General features: G+C 40.6%; 1 protein-coding gene across 4 annotated transcripts in view; it reads left to right on the top strand.

The window, feature by feature from the left end:
• Positions 1-16,401, top strand: part of fnbp1l (formin binding protein 1-like) — a 44,225-nt gene that overhangs the window by 13,936 nt on the left and 13,888 nt on the right. For all 4 annotated transcript variants that reach the window (XM_083555508.1, XM_083555509.1, XM_083555510.1 and 1 more), the window contains exons 2-3: positions 12,643-12,758; positions 16,173-16,223. In XM_083555508.1, coding sequence (XP_083411634.1) covers positions 12,643-12,758; positions 16,173-16,223 — 167 coding nt within the window. The remainder of the gene's footprint in view (positions 1-12,642; positions 12,759-16,172; positions 16,224-16,401) is intronic.

A 16,401-nucleotide genomic window follows, 5' to 3' on the forward strand; every position in this document is an offset into this window, starting at 1 on the left:
AGATAAAGGTTAAGTTGAAGCTCGGTTTGCACTTTGGAATCTGTCAGGGGAAGCGTTTGCTTGAGAAACCCAATTTGAGTTTCACCCTCTCCCTCCTCGTGGCCTTGTCTCCAGCGAGCTGCGATGCAGGAAGGAAGCCTGCTCCCTGCCTCGGTCCGCATGCCAGAGCTCTAATTGATTGCGGATGTTTGGAGCCCCTCTATTTCTTTCTCCACACAGAGCAGGCTCTATAAAGGCAGCCCATGACTTTAGCCCAGAGTCATGAGAGCAGGATGCTGTGAGCACTACAGGGTGTTCGCTTTAGTCACTTTCTATGTTTGACTAATGTTTCCATCATGCAATTTCAATCCTTGGTGTAATGATTAACATAAAGCCAAGCATGCACCCAGTTGTTAATCCTTGTTTAAATAGCACATATTATTCAGAGGAGTCACTTGGAAATTCCCAGAGGAGAAGAAGGAGAGGGATGAATTGGGTCTTGCTCACATTTTCAGAGTAAGATGGAGAGGAAATGAGGCGTCTCAGTGCTGGAGATGAACGGTGAAATTCAGCTTTGTGTGCAGTGTACTGCTTTTATCAAGGGGGTCTCCTCCTTACTCATTAGTAGGTCTCATACGGCTTTGCTTTATGGCTCCTAATCATTTGAAATCTCTTAAAGGAATGTGGCCAGATGAATGAAGAAGATTTGAGCTGCTCATGATTTTGCAACGTTTCAGAAACTTTACTTTAGATGGCGATGATCCCAACACCATGGAGGTTTTTGTGTGGCATAGACAGTCAAATCTGACACACACGGGAAATGGAGCATCATCCCATTCGTCAGTCAGTTTACCTCAGTGTGATGCATGTGGTAGATTTTCCCTTCTTGCTTTACCATTACAAATGAAGGGATGAGACCAAACACGTAACCTATTGACAGCATGGTCAGTTCATCACTCTTCTCGCACCAACCCCCGAGTATGTTTCCAATGGTAATTGTATATATGCAGGTAATATCTCATTTAAAACCAGATAACATTGTGTTTTTAGATTTTTTTTTTTTATTATTTCATTTCTCTCGCTTTCTCTTCCAGCTTGTGTAACAGGAATGCAGCTTCAAATATACCAACGTCCATGTTCTCTTTTTGAGAGCAAGTTTTTCCCCCCTTGTTCTGAGTCATTGCTTTTTTTTTTTTTATATATATATGTGTCTTGTTGTGATTGCAGCTCATGTGACAGTAAAGGAAATGTCCTGTAATCAAGGCATAAAAGCACCTGACATTGTGAAGTGTCCTTTGTTACACAGAAGTGTATGCAGTATGGAATGTACAGCTTTGCTCAGTGATTCAGCTCTGAAATAACAATCTGATACCTTAAAACAACTAACGACATTATGGGAACCTCCACATCAGCACTTTTTATTTAATTAATAATTTTTTTATCATAAACACCTTTGTTTGCTAATGAGGTCAAAGTTAAGAGAGCAGATAGATACTGATAAAGATTGGAAAAACAAGCATATATTTTTCCAGTCCTCACTTGTCCAGGTTCATTTCCACCGTAGCCACAGATTCCTGGTCCTGGATGAACCTGATGTGATGTCAGCTGTTGTAGTCCATGACGTCCAAGATATGACTTCCTGAGATGCTTTTTTGCTTACTCTTTGTACAGAGTGGTTACATTTAGCCTTCATGATTGCGCAAACCTCTAGATTGGCATTTTCTTGAAGAAAGAAGAAGAAAAAAAAGTGAAACAGATACCTCCTTATGTTTTTTTACATTCTGTTGAATAATACAAGGTTGGGCTACAGAAAAGTTGCCCGCCTGCAGCGATAGTATGGCGAGATGAGTGAGCAGACGGATTGTTTTTATTCACTTACCCACAAGTTACAACAGATGCCACATCGCCAGACAGACGGACAGTCGGCAGAGAACAAGGGGGTATGGCCTCCTCCAAAGAGCATGGCACCGCTAATAATGTATTAGAAGTTCTTGCCATTGATTTTTCGGCATTGCTCTTCCGTTTCCCGATTTGCTGATAATTTCGTGAACAGGTGGGTGTTCCTAATATAGTGGCCAGTTAGTGTATATCTTTCAACATGATCTAGATTGATGTCGGCATGATCACCTAAAGAGTAGCCCAAAGTTACCGAATAGAAATCTTATTCGAATCTCGGATCATATTCAAGCCTTAAATGTTCTAGTAACGCAAAGGACGCAAGCGAAGAGGAAATTCCTGGTGAAGCTCTGCAGAGGCTGAGCAGCAGGTGCAGGAGCAGGAGTTACCGCTCCAAGGAAGCCCCATAACGTTGGCAGTTCGCCTGAAGCTCATTGTGAAACTGGCCGCGCCCGAGTGTGTTTAGCTCTACGTTTCCACATTAACGTTCACTGTTATTACAGTTAATGTCATCATCTCGATCTAGAGCCATCTTACCATAATGGCCCAGAAGATTCGAAGTAGTTTTTTAACCTCAGCCCGTTTGGTTCACTTGAACTTTAATTCAATTGTGGGCATTTTGATGACTGATATAATAATTTATAACCGATTTAGTAATCAGACACCACTATCAGTGATGTTTGTGTGTCTCTCTTGGCATGTGTCCTATTTTTTATTTTTTGTCAGTTTGTGTGTCTTTCAGTGTATCTGTCCTTTTCTCTTTGTCTTTTTTTCTGTGTTCCTGATTTTCCAACTCTGTGTCTGATTTTGTTCCTACCTATATGTTCTGTGTCTTTGTGTGCCAGATTCCGTCTCCGTCTCTGTGCCTCTCAATTTTTTTTTTTTTATGAATTTTTTGTGTGTGTTTGTCTGACTGCTTTGCACAAGCCAGCGTATATGGGCCTCCATAGGAAGATGATCATGCTCCACCCCTCGCTGTGTGCCTGCATGACCCCAGGCAGTTTAATGATTAAACTTTTGTTAATAGGTGCCTAATGTGCCTTTCCACTCCTCCCCCTCATGGTCCTCAGGGTGATGAACCCATGCTCCTTTCAGTCATGCTCTGGCTCTTCAACAATCATGAGCTCACCAGCTTGAGGACAGATGGTGTAAATGGTCAGTCTCTCTCTCTCTCAGCTACAGCTAAAGACCACAAGTTCTGCAACAGAACCGTTTATAGGGCCGAAAAACACAGCCTGAACATTTTCCTGCAACCTTCTAACTTTGCCATGCAGTAATTATAGATGTTGCTATGGCAGTCGAGTATCCACACGTCTTTTTTTTCCGTTTATCAAAGAAGTTTAGGCTCTACATTGGCCTGTATATCAGCTGGAACATTTAATTACTGATTACAATGTAGCTTCACTCAGCATTTAGATTCAGGAAAGAACTGGACCGTTTCAGTGAACGTTCTCTCACATCACATGTACAGTTCATTCATTCATCCATATGCAGTAAATACTTAATCCTGGTTAGAGCCTGGGTGTATCCAGAGCATCTCAGGACATTTACAGATGTGGAATACACCCTGGATACGCCACAGACACACACACATAGACATCCCAGGATGAGATAATGCAGCCATAATGGGTGAACATCACATCACAGTACTGAGAACAGTGGATCCTGAAGCTGGGAGAAAAATCTTTCTCCCTGCACCAATCTAAATCCACGTATAGTTTATTAGCAATTGTTATGTAAAAAAGGTTATTTATTCTGTCAGCTGCACAGAAAAACGATTTGCACAATCTGCGGTGGTTCTTCTTGTGTTGTTTGTAGATGATGTTCACTGTTGGGTACATGTGCTGTTACCCCTGGAAACTGGCAATACACTTTTTTTTTTTTTTTCCTTCAATGAAAACCTTTTTTTTTTTTTTTTTTTTTTTTTTTTTTCGAGAGTAGAAAAAAAGCCTTTGTTCTTGGAGTACTTGAGGATGTGACACTCTTATCATCACAAGACACTGGTTGTTTTATGGCCCTTGTTGTGTTTGGTTGAATGGCTTCATCAGAAGGGTTTGCTTTCTAAACATGCCTATGACCATAAACACATCCCACGTTCCCTGTTTCATCCCTATTGCTGGTTTTTCTCTAAAAACCACCTTTGCCAAAAGTGACTTTCTTATTGCATAACTTTATAATCAGAGGCACTTTTATTTCCAAACTTAATTCATTACACAAATCACTGTCTTTTTCGATCCAGGAGACTGAAGTCGTCAAAACCCAGCTGTGTTTGCGTGATGCGGCGTACCACCACAGATGCAGCTGGCTTTTAAGTTGAAGTCGGTATATTCTGAGCGGTGGTGTGGGTGAAACTGTACCACGCAGTGATAAAATTATTCTTTTTTTTACTGCTGTCACACATATAACACCACTGCTTGGACCTGCGAATGAAAGACCACAAGTTTCACTTCGTACCATTTCCTGTTTCTGGTCATCATCTTTACCAGCCTGAGGATTGTGTGTCAGTAAGCAGGCTATTTTCTGAGGGGTATTTTTCTGAGCTGAGTCAGTCGAGGCAGTGTGAAGACGCAGTTTATATAGGTTTTCTTGGTGCTCTCAATGGAAAGCCTAATTGCATGCAGTGTATGCAACTGGGCTATCCATAGTTAACTACTAAGGAAGAAGAATTAGAACCTAAAATTAGAGCGCTTTTGGTTTGTAAAAGTTCAAAATGCAGAACAGAGCCTATAGACTGCTTAAAGATTAAAACATGCATTAGTACTGGTTCAAAAACTGGGAACGGATCCTATTAATACTAAATTGTAAACGTCTCGAATACCAAAGAGCTTTTCATGAAGGCAGAAACATTTTTGGAAATGTGATTTTGTAAATAGATTTTTTGTTGTTGTTGCTGCTGTTGTTAGGATTCTTCTTCTTCTTATTATTATTTTTATTCTGATTCATTGCTGAAACAGATTGTGCAGACCAAACTGTCATTCACAGAGACATGAAATTTGTGTTTTTTTGAGTATTTCATGTTAAAAGGTAGCAGAGAGGATGTGTTGAAACGTTAGGCTGGAAAAACCCATCAAAAGCAACAGTGGGAAAAAAAGACCAGTAGACGTGAGATTGAAAGGAAAGTAAGCTACTCTGTAAGGCTGGCTACAGAAGATAAGCTTTTTTGTGTATTACAGAAAAGATAGGAGTGCTATAGTGTACATTTTAGATTTTTAGTATACTTTTTGGTATACACCCTTATCCAGAGCTATTAACAATTATTTTTATACACTGAGGAGATGAAGAATAAGGGCCTAGCTTAAGGGCCCAGCAGCTGCAGCTTGGTTGTGCTGAGATTTGACTTCTCAAGCTTGGGATTTGAAAGCCAACATCTTAACCACTGGGCTACCACTTCCTTTTTAATGAGCATTCTTTACCACAAGGTTGAAGCATTGCTATTCCATTCAAACAAAGCTAATTCATGTGCAGGAGCTTTCTGAATGTTTCTAAATCCAGCATGTTGTTTTTATATTTTAAAAAGATATTTTCTTTTCAAGAAACAAAACCTGGCTTTCTAGTTTCTGTGCTAAAATTTCACCATATTCCACAATTTGTTATGCTATACAGTAGTATATTGCATGTCTTTCATGATAAATGAAATGAGTTAATGAGACACGTAAATAATTCGCTTCTCCACCCTTGTGACTCACAGGAGTCCCAACTTTGCTACGTCACATCTGAAGGATCGTTTTTATTGGTCACACCTTTAAATAATTAGCATTAACTGGGTCAAAGTTGAATTGGAGTGAAATCTGAACATTGCCTCTCCTTATATAAACAGGCTAGCTGGCACAAAGCGGAGTCGTAGCTGATCATTTATAGGCAGCCGAATTATATTATGTCCGTTATTTCCTTAAAAAAAAAAAAAGGAAATTTGTGGGTGGAGAAGAGTGACAGGAGTGATTTGTGATAGAAGGACATCTGCAAGAGTGAAGAGGGAAATAGGACTGTGGTGAGACCTGCGATGTTGGATGGTTTAAAGACAGTGACATTGAGTAAAAGACAGGAGGTGGAGCTGGAGGTAGCAGAGCTGAAGATGTTGATGTTTTCATTGGGAGTGATGAGGATGGACAAGATTAGAAATGAGTTTATTAGAGGGACAGCACATGTAGGACGTTTTGGAGACAAGGTGAGGGAGGCGAGATTGAGATGTTTTGGACATGTTCAGAGGAGGGACATGGGGGAATGCTGAGGATGGGGCCACCAGGAAGGAGGAAATGAGGAAGACCAAGGGAGGAGGTTTGTGGATGTGCTAAGGGAAGACATGCAGGTAGTTGGGTTGAAAGAGGCAGATGTAGAGGACAGGGTGGTATGGAGATGGATGATCCACTGTGGCGACCCCTAATGGGAGCAGCTGAAAGAAGATGATGAGGATTTCCAGTAACAATCTCAACCTTTTCAACTGTCATGGTTTCCTCTATTACAACACAATGCAGACACTGAAAAGAAAAGCAGTCCTGCTTGCTACATTGCCTCAGCAGCCTATATTTCTTGAGCTGCTGATTCGGTAACGTGTTGGCAGGACTCGTGTTAACTTTTCACCTTGCCTCAGGCTCCCACTTTGACGATCCCATTGATTCTGACACCGCAACATTTCCCTCCCTGACCTTCCCCGAGCTCGCCAGATGAGGCGTGTCTGTGTGTCTGCGCATCCTAATTCACCCTTATGTCACGACTAGCTCTGATTACTCTAAAGCCATCTGTGTAAATGCAACAATGACATCAAGGTACTGCTGAAACCTGAATTGCATGCGCCATCATTTCCTGTGACCCGATTGCTCAAGATTGGGTAAAGCCATGCACGTTTACTTTGAGTCATGTATGCAGAGCCCAACAAGGCTTTGATGCTCCTACTCCTTGTTTGACATCACTTCCTGTCATTATTCTGCCACAGGATATTTTCTGCCAAGAAAATACGGCCATTGTAATTAATTTTTTCTGGCTATTGTGTGCTTTCTGATAACTCTGGGGCTGCAATTATTTTGAAATCAAGAATTTGAATGTAGTAAAGTTGCAGTAAATCACGTTTGAATACAAATCATTTAAAGGTTGTAGACAAACTCACGACCGTCAGATTTTTCCCGTTCTCAGCAAAAATTGGTTACCATGGTAACTGTTTTGTTTAATACAATGTTGCCCTAGTTCATTTCTGTTTTCTAAATTAAAGCCTTTCCTGAAATCTATATCTAGATCATTGTGTAAAAAAAAAAATAAAAATTATGATTATAGGCAACACTTTACTGCTAAGGCCATATAATGCTATTTGTAACTTATTATTATTAGATTTTTCAGATCAGATCACTGGTCATCATTATGGTCATGCAAATTTTTTGCCTGCAATTCTGAGGCCAGTTACTGCCAAGCTTATGCTTCTATTTCCCCATCATTCCTGTAACTGCTGAATTAGCATATCTTTCAAAAAAAGATATTTTGGCATGTGACTTTTGGCTGACCATTATTGAAATGAATGTGCACGGCAATAACGTGGTGCAATACACAACATGGTGTAAGCATGTACACCATAATGTTTCTGCGCTTTTGTAAGTGGAAATTGTGCAAAATGAGATTTAGTGTACAAACCGCAGCAATGATCCTACCAGAGCTCAATGCAAGCAAACAGATTTGCAAACGACAAGGTCTAGTCCATGAGAGAGGAGAGACGAGGACATCTGTGGAGGGGGGGGAAGCACACTAATAAAATAATAAATCTTAATATCTCTCAGCAGACTATGGAAAGATTGCGGATTAAGCTAAAAAATTCTCCGGAAGCCAAAATAACTTTCTCTGGACTTTAGGCAAAATCCATTTTCGTGGGCATCCCAACCACTGAAACATGATCCTTTTCCTGGCACTCGCTTTGTTTCATGAAATCAGCAACAGCAGGGGGTCTGTAGCAGTCCACAATGGGATCCCTATCAGGTGTCTGTAAGCTGAGATCCGAGCGCTGCAGGCTCGACCGGTCCGTGTCACCCGGCAACCCGGAATGTCAGTCATCAAAGAAGTGGTACGCTTCGTTAACTATTCATGAATGTCAAGCATTTGGAGAAGGAAGATGACGTAGGAAGTGGAACTGCATACTAACATACGTACTGAGATTACCCATCAAGCGTGGCATTTGTTAAAATGATGTCGGGGCAGAAATGCGAAACTGCTCGATAGGAATCTTTTTGTTTCATTCACACTTGAGAACAAACCAACAGAAGTGCTCATTGAAAATGTAGGTTTAACACAGCTTTCGCGTATGCATTGCCATTAAAATAAATCGGTCGGACAAGTGTGATTACATCATGTGAGAATCAAAGATTTGTAGTTCTCACATTTTTACGAGTGTCAATGTGTCAGGAGTGTTTGGCCGGAGAAAGATTTTTCCACAGCAAAAAGACGTCCTTGGCGTTTAAAGGCTACAGTCCTGTGGTCTTTCTTCATTGTGGACAGAGCCAGACACAATCTTTCCGAGAGAACGCTAGCAAATAATGTGACTGACACTAAAGATCACCACTTTTACCACCGCTGCAAAGGTTTAACCCACAAAACACTGTCAATCCTCCATCATGATATTTTTATATAATGCTACAGAGCTGATTCTAACCCCTCCCCCCTCCACCCCCTATTGATCATTTTCAACAACTCCTCCTCTGTTCTTGCCACCTTGGGGTTGATGTCCTTGAGTGTTAGTGTTTCAGTGACTCAGCTCCTACCAGGCTGGGTAATTGGCTGATGAGCAGATGTGTCAATGCAAGGGAGAAAGCAAAGACGATTCAGATCTTTGCATATTCAATATATTATGAGCTCTTAACAAAGCAGGAGTTATTGATTTGCACTCAATCTAGATGTACACTTGAATTAAAAAACAAAATGCATCTTCATGAAGTTATCCAATCTGTTAATCATGTGACAGCAGTGCGGTTCATAAATAGTGCATGCAGCTAGTGGGGGTTGTGCAGACAAAAATGTGTTGCTGATGAGAAAGTTCAGAGGAGAACGACCAGATGGATTGCAAATGCCAAATAACCACTTTTTACACCCGTGGTGAGCAGACACGTGTCTCGCAACTCACAGAACTTGGACTTTGAGTGCAGAGGTCTATGACTGAGTTAAAGCCTTTCAGCCACAGGCAGCAATCTGAGGCTGTACTGGGAACAGACTCAATGAATCCGGACAATTGAAGTCTGTAAAAACATTGCCTGATCTTTTTTCAACAGGTAACCTGCGAGTGTAATCCGCACTAGACGGCCACTGAGACGATTTGTTTTTCTTTCCTGTTAGCCACTTAAAATTGCAGTCGTGTGAAACGCAGGCTGCTCCCATTCTTTAAGCTAGGACACACCTGAGTCAGAAAACTATTCAGTTCTTCAGAATAGAAACTCATTTGACTAATCTTTTGTGTAAGATCTTTTTCACTGTTTTCGGAGAGCAGAGTCATTATTTCCTTTCTGCGAGTGGAATGTGTAGGCTTTTGAAAAAGCAACCTGCACTCAGGTCAGCATAAACCTGAAAATCCCAAGTGTGAGCAGGTGCATTACAGGGTGGAGCAGTCACAAGGCTAACAGCGTAATGTTGACTTGGGTGATGCAATGCATTTAGCTCATGTGTGTCAGTTATTCTGTTTGTGTGTGTGTGTGCACGTATACTTTTAAGTTAAATGATAGTTAAATCTGTCCAGATGGCTGTGGGAGTGCTGTTATTCCACTTGAGTGAATCACCAGTCTGCTGCTGAAGTGATTTCCGTCAGACACTGTAGCTCCAAGGGCCATCACCAACTGCCTACTCAACTGAGAATAATAAACTGTCATAGACCCTCGGTGCACACAGACATATACACACACATACACACAAGTATTCAGCCAATGCACTGCTGTCATCTTTACAGTCCATCCACGCAAAAAACATCACCCATCCACCCACAACTGCAGCATCTTCAACACTTTAACATTTGAAACTTTTTCAGGCATAGCCCTGTTCTGAAGTGTGTGTTTTAGAGACTTTGTCCTGGTTTTAATTTATGTATTATGTTGCCTTGAACATGAATCACAATCAGAATTAAAGGTTGAGAGCCATTCATCTGACGTGCAGCTTGTGAAATTTCATAGAATCGCTTCCCTAAAACAAATAAATGATCTGCTCAATGATATGGGGCTGATATGGAGCTTTTAACTCCTGAGTAATGTATAACAAACACAAAGGCATTTGCTAAACGTAATCATGAATCGACTGGTCATTTTCTTATCTCGGCCTTGCTCTGTCTTAGCGTTTAACTTTACACATGCTCCCACGCCCTTTTTAGGAAAAAAAATTTGAGCTAGTATTGTTTGTAAGGAGCCTGAAAGTGGGTTTTGGGAAACCCACTTTTAAAGTTTAAACATTGACACGCCCACATTCCAGGGTGACAGTTGTCGGGTGCGTAAGACCAGATCTGTGCGTGACGTGATCTGCATAAAGGCATAAAAATCTGCTCTAAAGCTGAAGAACTCAATCATATAGAAAATCTAAAACATTAATATCGGTGCCTACGTACCACTTGCACACCCAGTCGCTGAAATGAGTGAGCTTTGGCATCCCAAACACAGTTGCACCTCTTCCCAGACAGGATGATTTCTCACACATGATCTATGATGAAAAAGATATCTACGGTTATATTGCTTAACTCTGTGTTCAAATGTTGCACAAGCTTATGTGAGATATTGAAAACTCGGTAAGTTTTTTTTAAAAAGTTAAAGTTTTTTTTAAATCCAAGTCAAATGTCTTAGACATTATTAGTAATATCTACCCAATATACATTTAAATTCAAATATCTAAAATAAATTTTAAATCCACAAATTGACCCAATGGGTTGGTTAAAAACTAGTGCTACAGTTTAGTCAAAAGTATTGGGACACCTGACTTATCCATCCATATGGGTTTTTTTCCCAAACTGTTACCCCAAGCTTGAAGAAACACAATTGTATAGGATGTAATTGGATAGCATGAAATATTACCTTCACTCCAACTAGGAGGCACAAAGCAATCTCCAAGAAGATACGGTTTACATGGGTTGAAATGGAAGATCTTAAGTGGCCTGCTACAGAGCTTTGACATCAACCCTGCTGAATATCTTTGGGATGAATTGAACAATGACAGCGGATCCTCCGCATGTTTGACCGCAGCCTTGTGACTTAATGAGCACAAATCTCCACAAGTACAATCCAAAATTTAGTGAGATTTAAACAGAAAAGGTTATTATACTGGCAAGTTAGGATTGAATGTGGAATGGAATGTTCAAAAAAGCAGAAGCAGATTTACAGATCTAATGCTCAGGTCTCCACAAACCTTTGTCTATATGGTGCAATAAAATGAAAATAAAAAATCATGACCGCACTAAAACAATCCCAGAGTGCAGATTTAATTCTGTATGTTGAGCAGGTGTAACTGTTCCAAGATGCATTTTTTTGTTATGACAGGTAAAAAGTTTTACACCCCAGACTATGTGGCTGCTGTCAGTCATTGCAGTGCAGTTTCGCTAGCAGTTTGACTGATGTTACTGTCAACATTATACAACTGACGGTCGGCTGAACAGCTCCACACTTTCTCATGTTATTGTGGGTGGTGATGTTGAAGATTTAAAAGCTTGTTTTGTTTATACTTGACTGATATTGGCGCATTGTCAAACAAAAGAAGGAACCTTCTGTATGAATGTTTATGCTGATCCTATGAATGATGTTCTGCCTCATTGGTGTCATGATCCATGCTGCACTGAAATGAGAAACATGAGAAAAGCCTGCATATTTCTGCTGAATCTCGTTTGCCTCAGTGTGTTACTCAGATGCAGTGCCAGGACTGTAAGGGAGAAGAGCTCACAGTGTAGAGTACACACTTCCTTTCACGGTATCTCTTCTTCACCTCTCTGTCCACTTCCATCTTACCTCGACTCATCTGAAGAAACAGGCTGGGTTTTATGACTATATTTCCTGAAGGCTTCTGTCTGCTTGCTGTTTCTTTGATTCTTTTGGTTTCATTCTTTGTTTCGTTCAGTATCGTTCTCCTTTCGCCTCCTCCCCCATGCTCTTCACAAAGACCCACGCTTGACTCTCCCAGGATGGACGTAGGCCAACACTTTACGGCCTGTGGATCCGTTTACTTGCTTTTGGTTAAAACGGACAGGTTTATAGTGGAATACTTCTTTTTCTCCTTCTCACCGGCAGTACAGACGGTTTCACCATAAAGTCTTTGTGGGATTGTATGAAAAAGAATTGGCACGCAGCTGTTTTTTTAGGTCGTGTTTGTTGTACATGTGTTGCCAGATTGATTTTGAATAAACTGGCATAAGTATTACCTAGGCTTACGTCATGCTTCTGCTTTGGCACAATAATGTAATTGCCTGTAAGGATAGCAACAGCTTGTATGTAGGCAGATAGAAACCTGTTCATTTTCTGAAAATACCGTCCTAGCTGTGTTATCAGGTGACGTCACGGAACACCCATTAATTCCGGCTCGAAATTGCATTAGCGTTTGTAATGGCCTTATGTCAGAAACACCTCTATGGAATCACAAGCTTTTGGTGGTAGCACATCTAAACTAAACTAGGTGTAACTTCCTTTCAACTGAAACGGTATTCTGTGTCAGAGGTTTGTTCAGCATCGATTCACAGGCTGCAGTTGTACAACAAATTCATAAGTATTTCTGAAACACCATCACTTTTTCATAGATTTTGTTTTTTTTTTTTCAAAAAAAATTTTTTTGCACTTCCTCCCACAGGACCAGTTCGAGAACCTCGACAAGCACACGCAATGGGGCATGGACTTCCTGGAGCGCTATGCAAAGTTTGTGAAGGAAAGGCTGGAGATAGAGCAAAACTATGCAAAACAGTTGCGGTGAGTATTCTAATAATAACCCATCTTTAAAATACGGGGCACACAGGGTCAAAATGTATTAAAGCACATAATTAATGTTTGCATAAACTATTAAGTAAACTTTAAATATAATATAATTTGTTCTCGTTTTTTAATTTATTTTTAATGCCACTCATTTTAATAGGTGGTTTGATTTACTACAGTACAGTATTTCTCTCTTTCCTTAACATCTGTCTGGTACAGGCACTATATTGCCAAAAGTTTGCGGACACCTGGTCATAAGTACGGTATGTGCTTTTTGAGCATCGCATTCCACGGTCAGTTCCAACTTATAGTGTCCTTCGCTCTTCTGAGATGATGTTCCACTAGAATTTTGGAGTGTGCTTGTGGAGATTTGTGCTTATTTAGACACAAGGACGTTAGTAAAGTCGGGTACTGATGTAGGTGAAGTGAGGAGGCCTGGGCTGCAGTCAGCGTTCTAATTCATCCCAAAGGTGTTCAATAGGGTTGAGGTCAGAGCTCTATAGCAGATCATCCACTCCAACCCATGCAAAGCATATCTTCATGGAGTTTGCTTTGTGCACAGATGTATTGTCATGCTGGAACAGGTTTGGATCTACTAACACCGTGTCAGTCAGATTCAAATTTGGTGAAAGTACACCTGAAAAAAGGACAACCCATGACCCGGACACAAATTAAACAATGCCATAGACATCATAAGAGAGAGGACATATTCTGCATATAAACTCACTCAGCAGACATGAAAAGAAACACACTGACAGATGGAAGGCGTTTTCTTTACTACAATAGCAAGAAAATTCCCCCTGAGACAGCATGAAGAAAAAACCTTGAGAAGGGAAGCCATATTTTGGCTGCCATGGATAGTGCGATTATATAATCTGCACTGTGTTGAAGAGATCAGCACAGCCCACAGTACAAAAATTTCAAATAGCTCAAGTAATAAGAGACATTATTTTTACGAGAGCAGAAACCGTATTATGTCCAGCAGCTTTCATAAAACTAACTTCTAATATTTGCGGTTAAATGTCCCATTCTCACTAAACCCGGTAACTGACTTTGTTTGTGGATCTGAAGACTTCACTGCGAGAAGCTTATGTTTTGTCGCCGAGGGAGTAAGCTGTGCTTGCGAAGAAAAATCTAAAAGAATCATTCACATGCCTTAAAGCTGCTCCTAGAGTTGAATAGAGCTTCAGCTGTGGCCTCTTCTATCTCCTCTCTCACTCTCCTCCAATTGTCTTTGCTTTTAAGGAAGTAAGGCCTCCTGCCCTCCCTCTAGGATTTTCACTGTTGCCTGGATACAGCAGCTGAGTGCACTCTCATCCTTCCTAATGTCTAGGATAGTCATGCTGTGGCAAAGTCATTAGAGATGAGATTAGAAGCCTATGTTAAAGACACTAAACCTTCTACCTCAGTTTATTAATGAGTACACACATTTTGTAGGTGATTTACTGACCTATATTCCAGACACACATATTCAGCAAATGTTGCAGGGGTGAGTAAATCAGTTAAAACTAATTAAAAGTGTCATTGCTGCACTACATACATCAGCCATGTGGTGATCCGGTGTTTGGTAGTTTATATCACAGTAATTAGGATGTCTGAGATGTTATCTATAGATACACTATTCAGACAAACGTATTGGGACACCTGACCCAGCCATATGTGGTTCTTTCCCAAACTGTTGTTGCAAATCTGAAGGCACTAAAGTGTCTTTAGGTTCAGTAGCATGGTATTTTTTCTTCACTTGAACTAGGATACCCAAACCTGTTCCAGCATTACTTTGTGCACAGCATTATGCACCTGTGCACAAAGCAAACTCTATGAAGATACGCTTTGCATGGATTGGAGTGGAAGATCTGCTATAGAGCTCTCACCTCAACCCTAATGGTGACCTTTGGAATGCATTTGAATGCTGACTGCACCCCAGGCCTCCTCACCTCGCCTACATCAGTACCTGACTTTACTAAAGTCATTGGGTCTTAATAAACACAAATCCACAAGCACACCCCAAAATCTAGTGGAACATCTTCCCAGAAGAGTAAAGGGAATTATAAGAGCAAATTGGAACTAAATGTGGAATGCGATGATCAAAAAGCACATACCATACTTATGACCGGGTGTCTAGCAAACGTTTGGTAATATTGTGTATATATTTGAGGATGTCTGATCAACACACCTGTATATTGTTTTTCCTCAGACTGTTACTGTAGAATTAATTTTCTGGAATCAAATGTGTTCCAGCTTCGCAACGGCACTGTTCACAATGCAAGCTCTATAGAAACGTGGCCTTTATGTAGCAGGGTTGGTGTGAAAGAACTCCAGTAGCCTAGGCAGAGCCCTGAGCTTAAACCCACTTCTTTAAGCTTTAGGATAAACTGCACTCTAGACCTTCTCATCCAAACTCTATATCTGACTTCACTAATTCTCTTGTAGCTGGATGAGCACATCTGCACAGACATCCACAAATCTAGTGGAGAGCCCAGAATAGTGACTGTGATTATTATATTAATGAGGAATAAAATCCGGAAGGGGATGTTCACCAAGCGCGTTTGGTTATATGCACATGCAGTTGCAATCATATATTTGCTTCGGTTTTGAGGTGACGAATACCATATTAGAGAAACTGAAACCCCACGCTACATGGAAAAACTATATGGTTGTCTCTTTTACAGAAATGTAGTCATTATTTTTTTTCTGTGTAAATGTACTTAAATAGCTATCTAGCTTGTAAACCAATGATTTGCGATTTGAATTATGTTTTTTTTTTTTGCAGTCAGCAGTGCTGTGGTGCATTTAGTTTTAGTGATTCTGTGTAGTCTGATTCTGCTGTTCCACCTTTCACAAACTTCCACATGAGATGTGCTTTTAATACAGTACTTTGTAATATGGATGATCTTCAAGTAATGAGGAAGTGGTCCTCGTCATCGTAATAATCATGGGTGCGCTTTAAAGGGAAATGCGTTTACCGTGAGCTGTTTATATATTAGTGAATAAGAGGAAGTGTGTGCAATGAAAGTACATTGTGGCATTTAGGCGAGGGATGTGAATTTGTGCAATCCCTCCACACATACACACACTGCAATCCTACATCATGTCCCTGAAGAGCAACGTGCCTAAACACAGCAGGCCCCCATCTCTCAAGAGCTCTTATTTATCAGAAATTTATCCCTTCTCCTCGCATATTTAGGAAGAATTGGGACAAAGGGAGGAGAATTTAACACAGTGTTGAGTTTCCCCCTCTTGTCTTTGACCTAGTTTAGCTCTCCAACTGTTTACTCTCCTGTCTTCAATTTCGAATTTTATCCGTCACATACACATTTATACAGAGTACGACCTGCAGTGAAATGTCTTTAATTCATGTACCTGGTATGTTTGTGATATGATCTAAACTTTGTTTTAATTGTGGACCAACAGGAACCTGGTGAAGAAATACTGCCCGAAGCGCTCCAAAGAAGATGAGCCCAGGTATGTTTTCCTTGTAGCATTAACAAATTTTTATCTGTGATTCTGCCCTTACATCTATTTCCCCCCAACACACACACACACACACACACACACACACACACACACACACACACACACACACACACACAAGCCTGCAGCAATAACACTTTAAATAATTATTTCAGCAGACGCACACATT

This window comes from Silurus aristotelis (assembly GCF_946808225.1).
Source record: "Silurus aristotelis genome assembly, chromosome: 11".
NCBI classification, from domain to species: Eukaryota; Metazoa; Chordata; class Actinopteri; order Siluriformes; family Siluridae; genus Silurus; species Silurus aristotelis.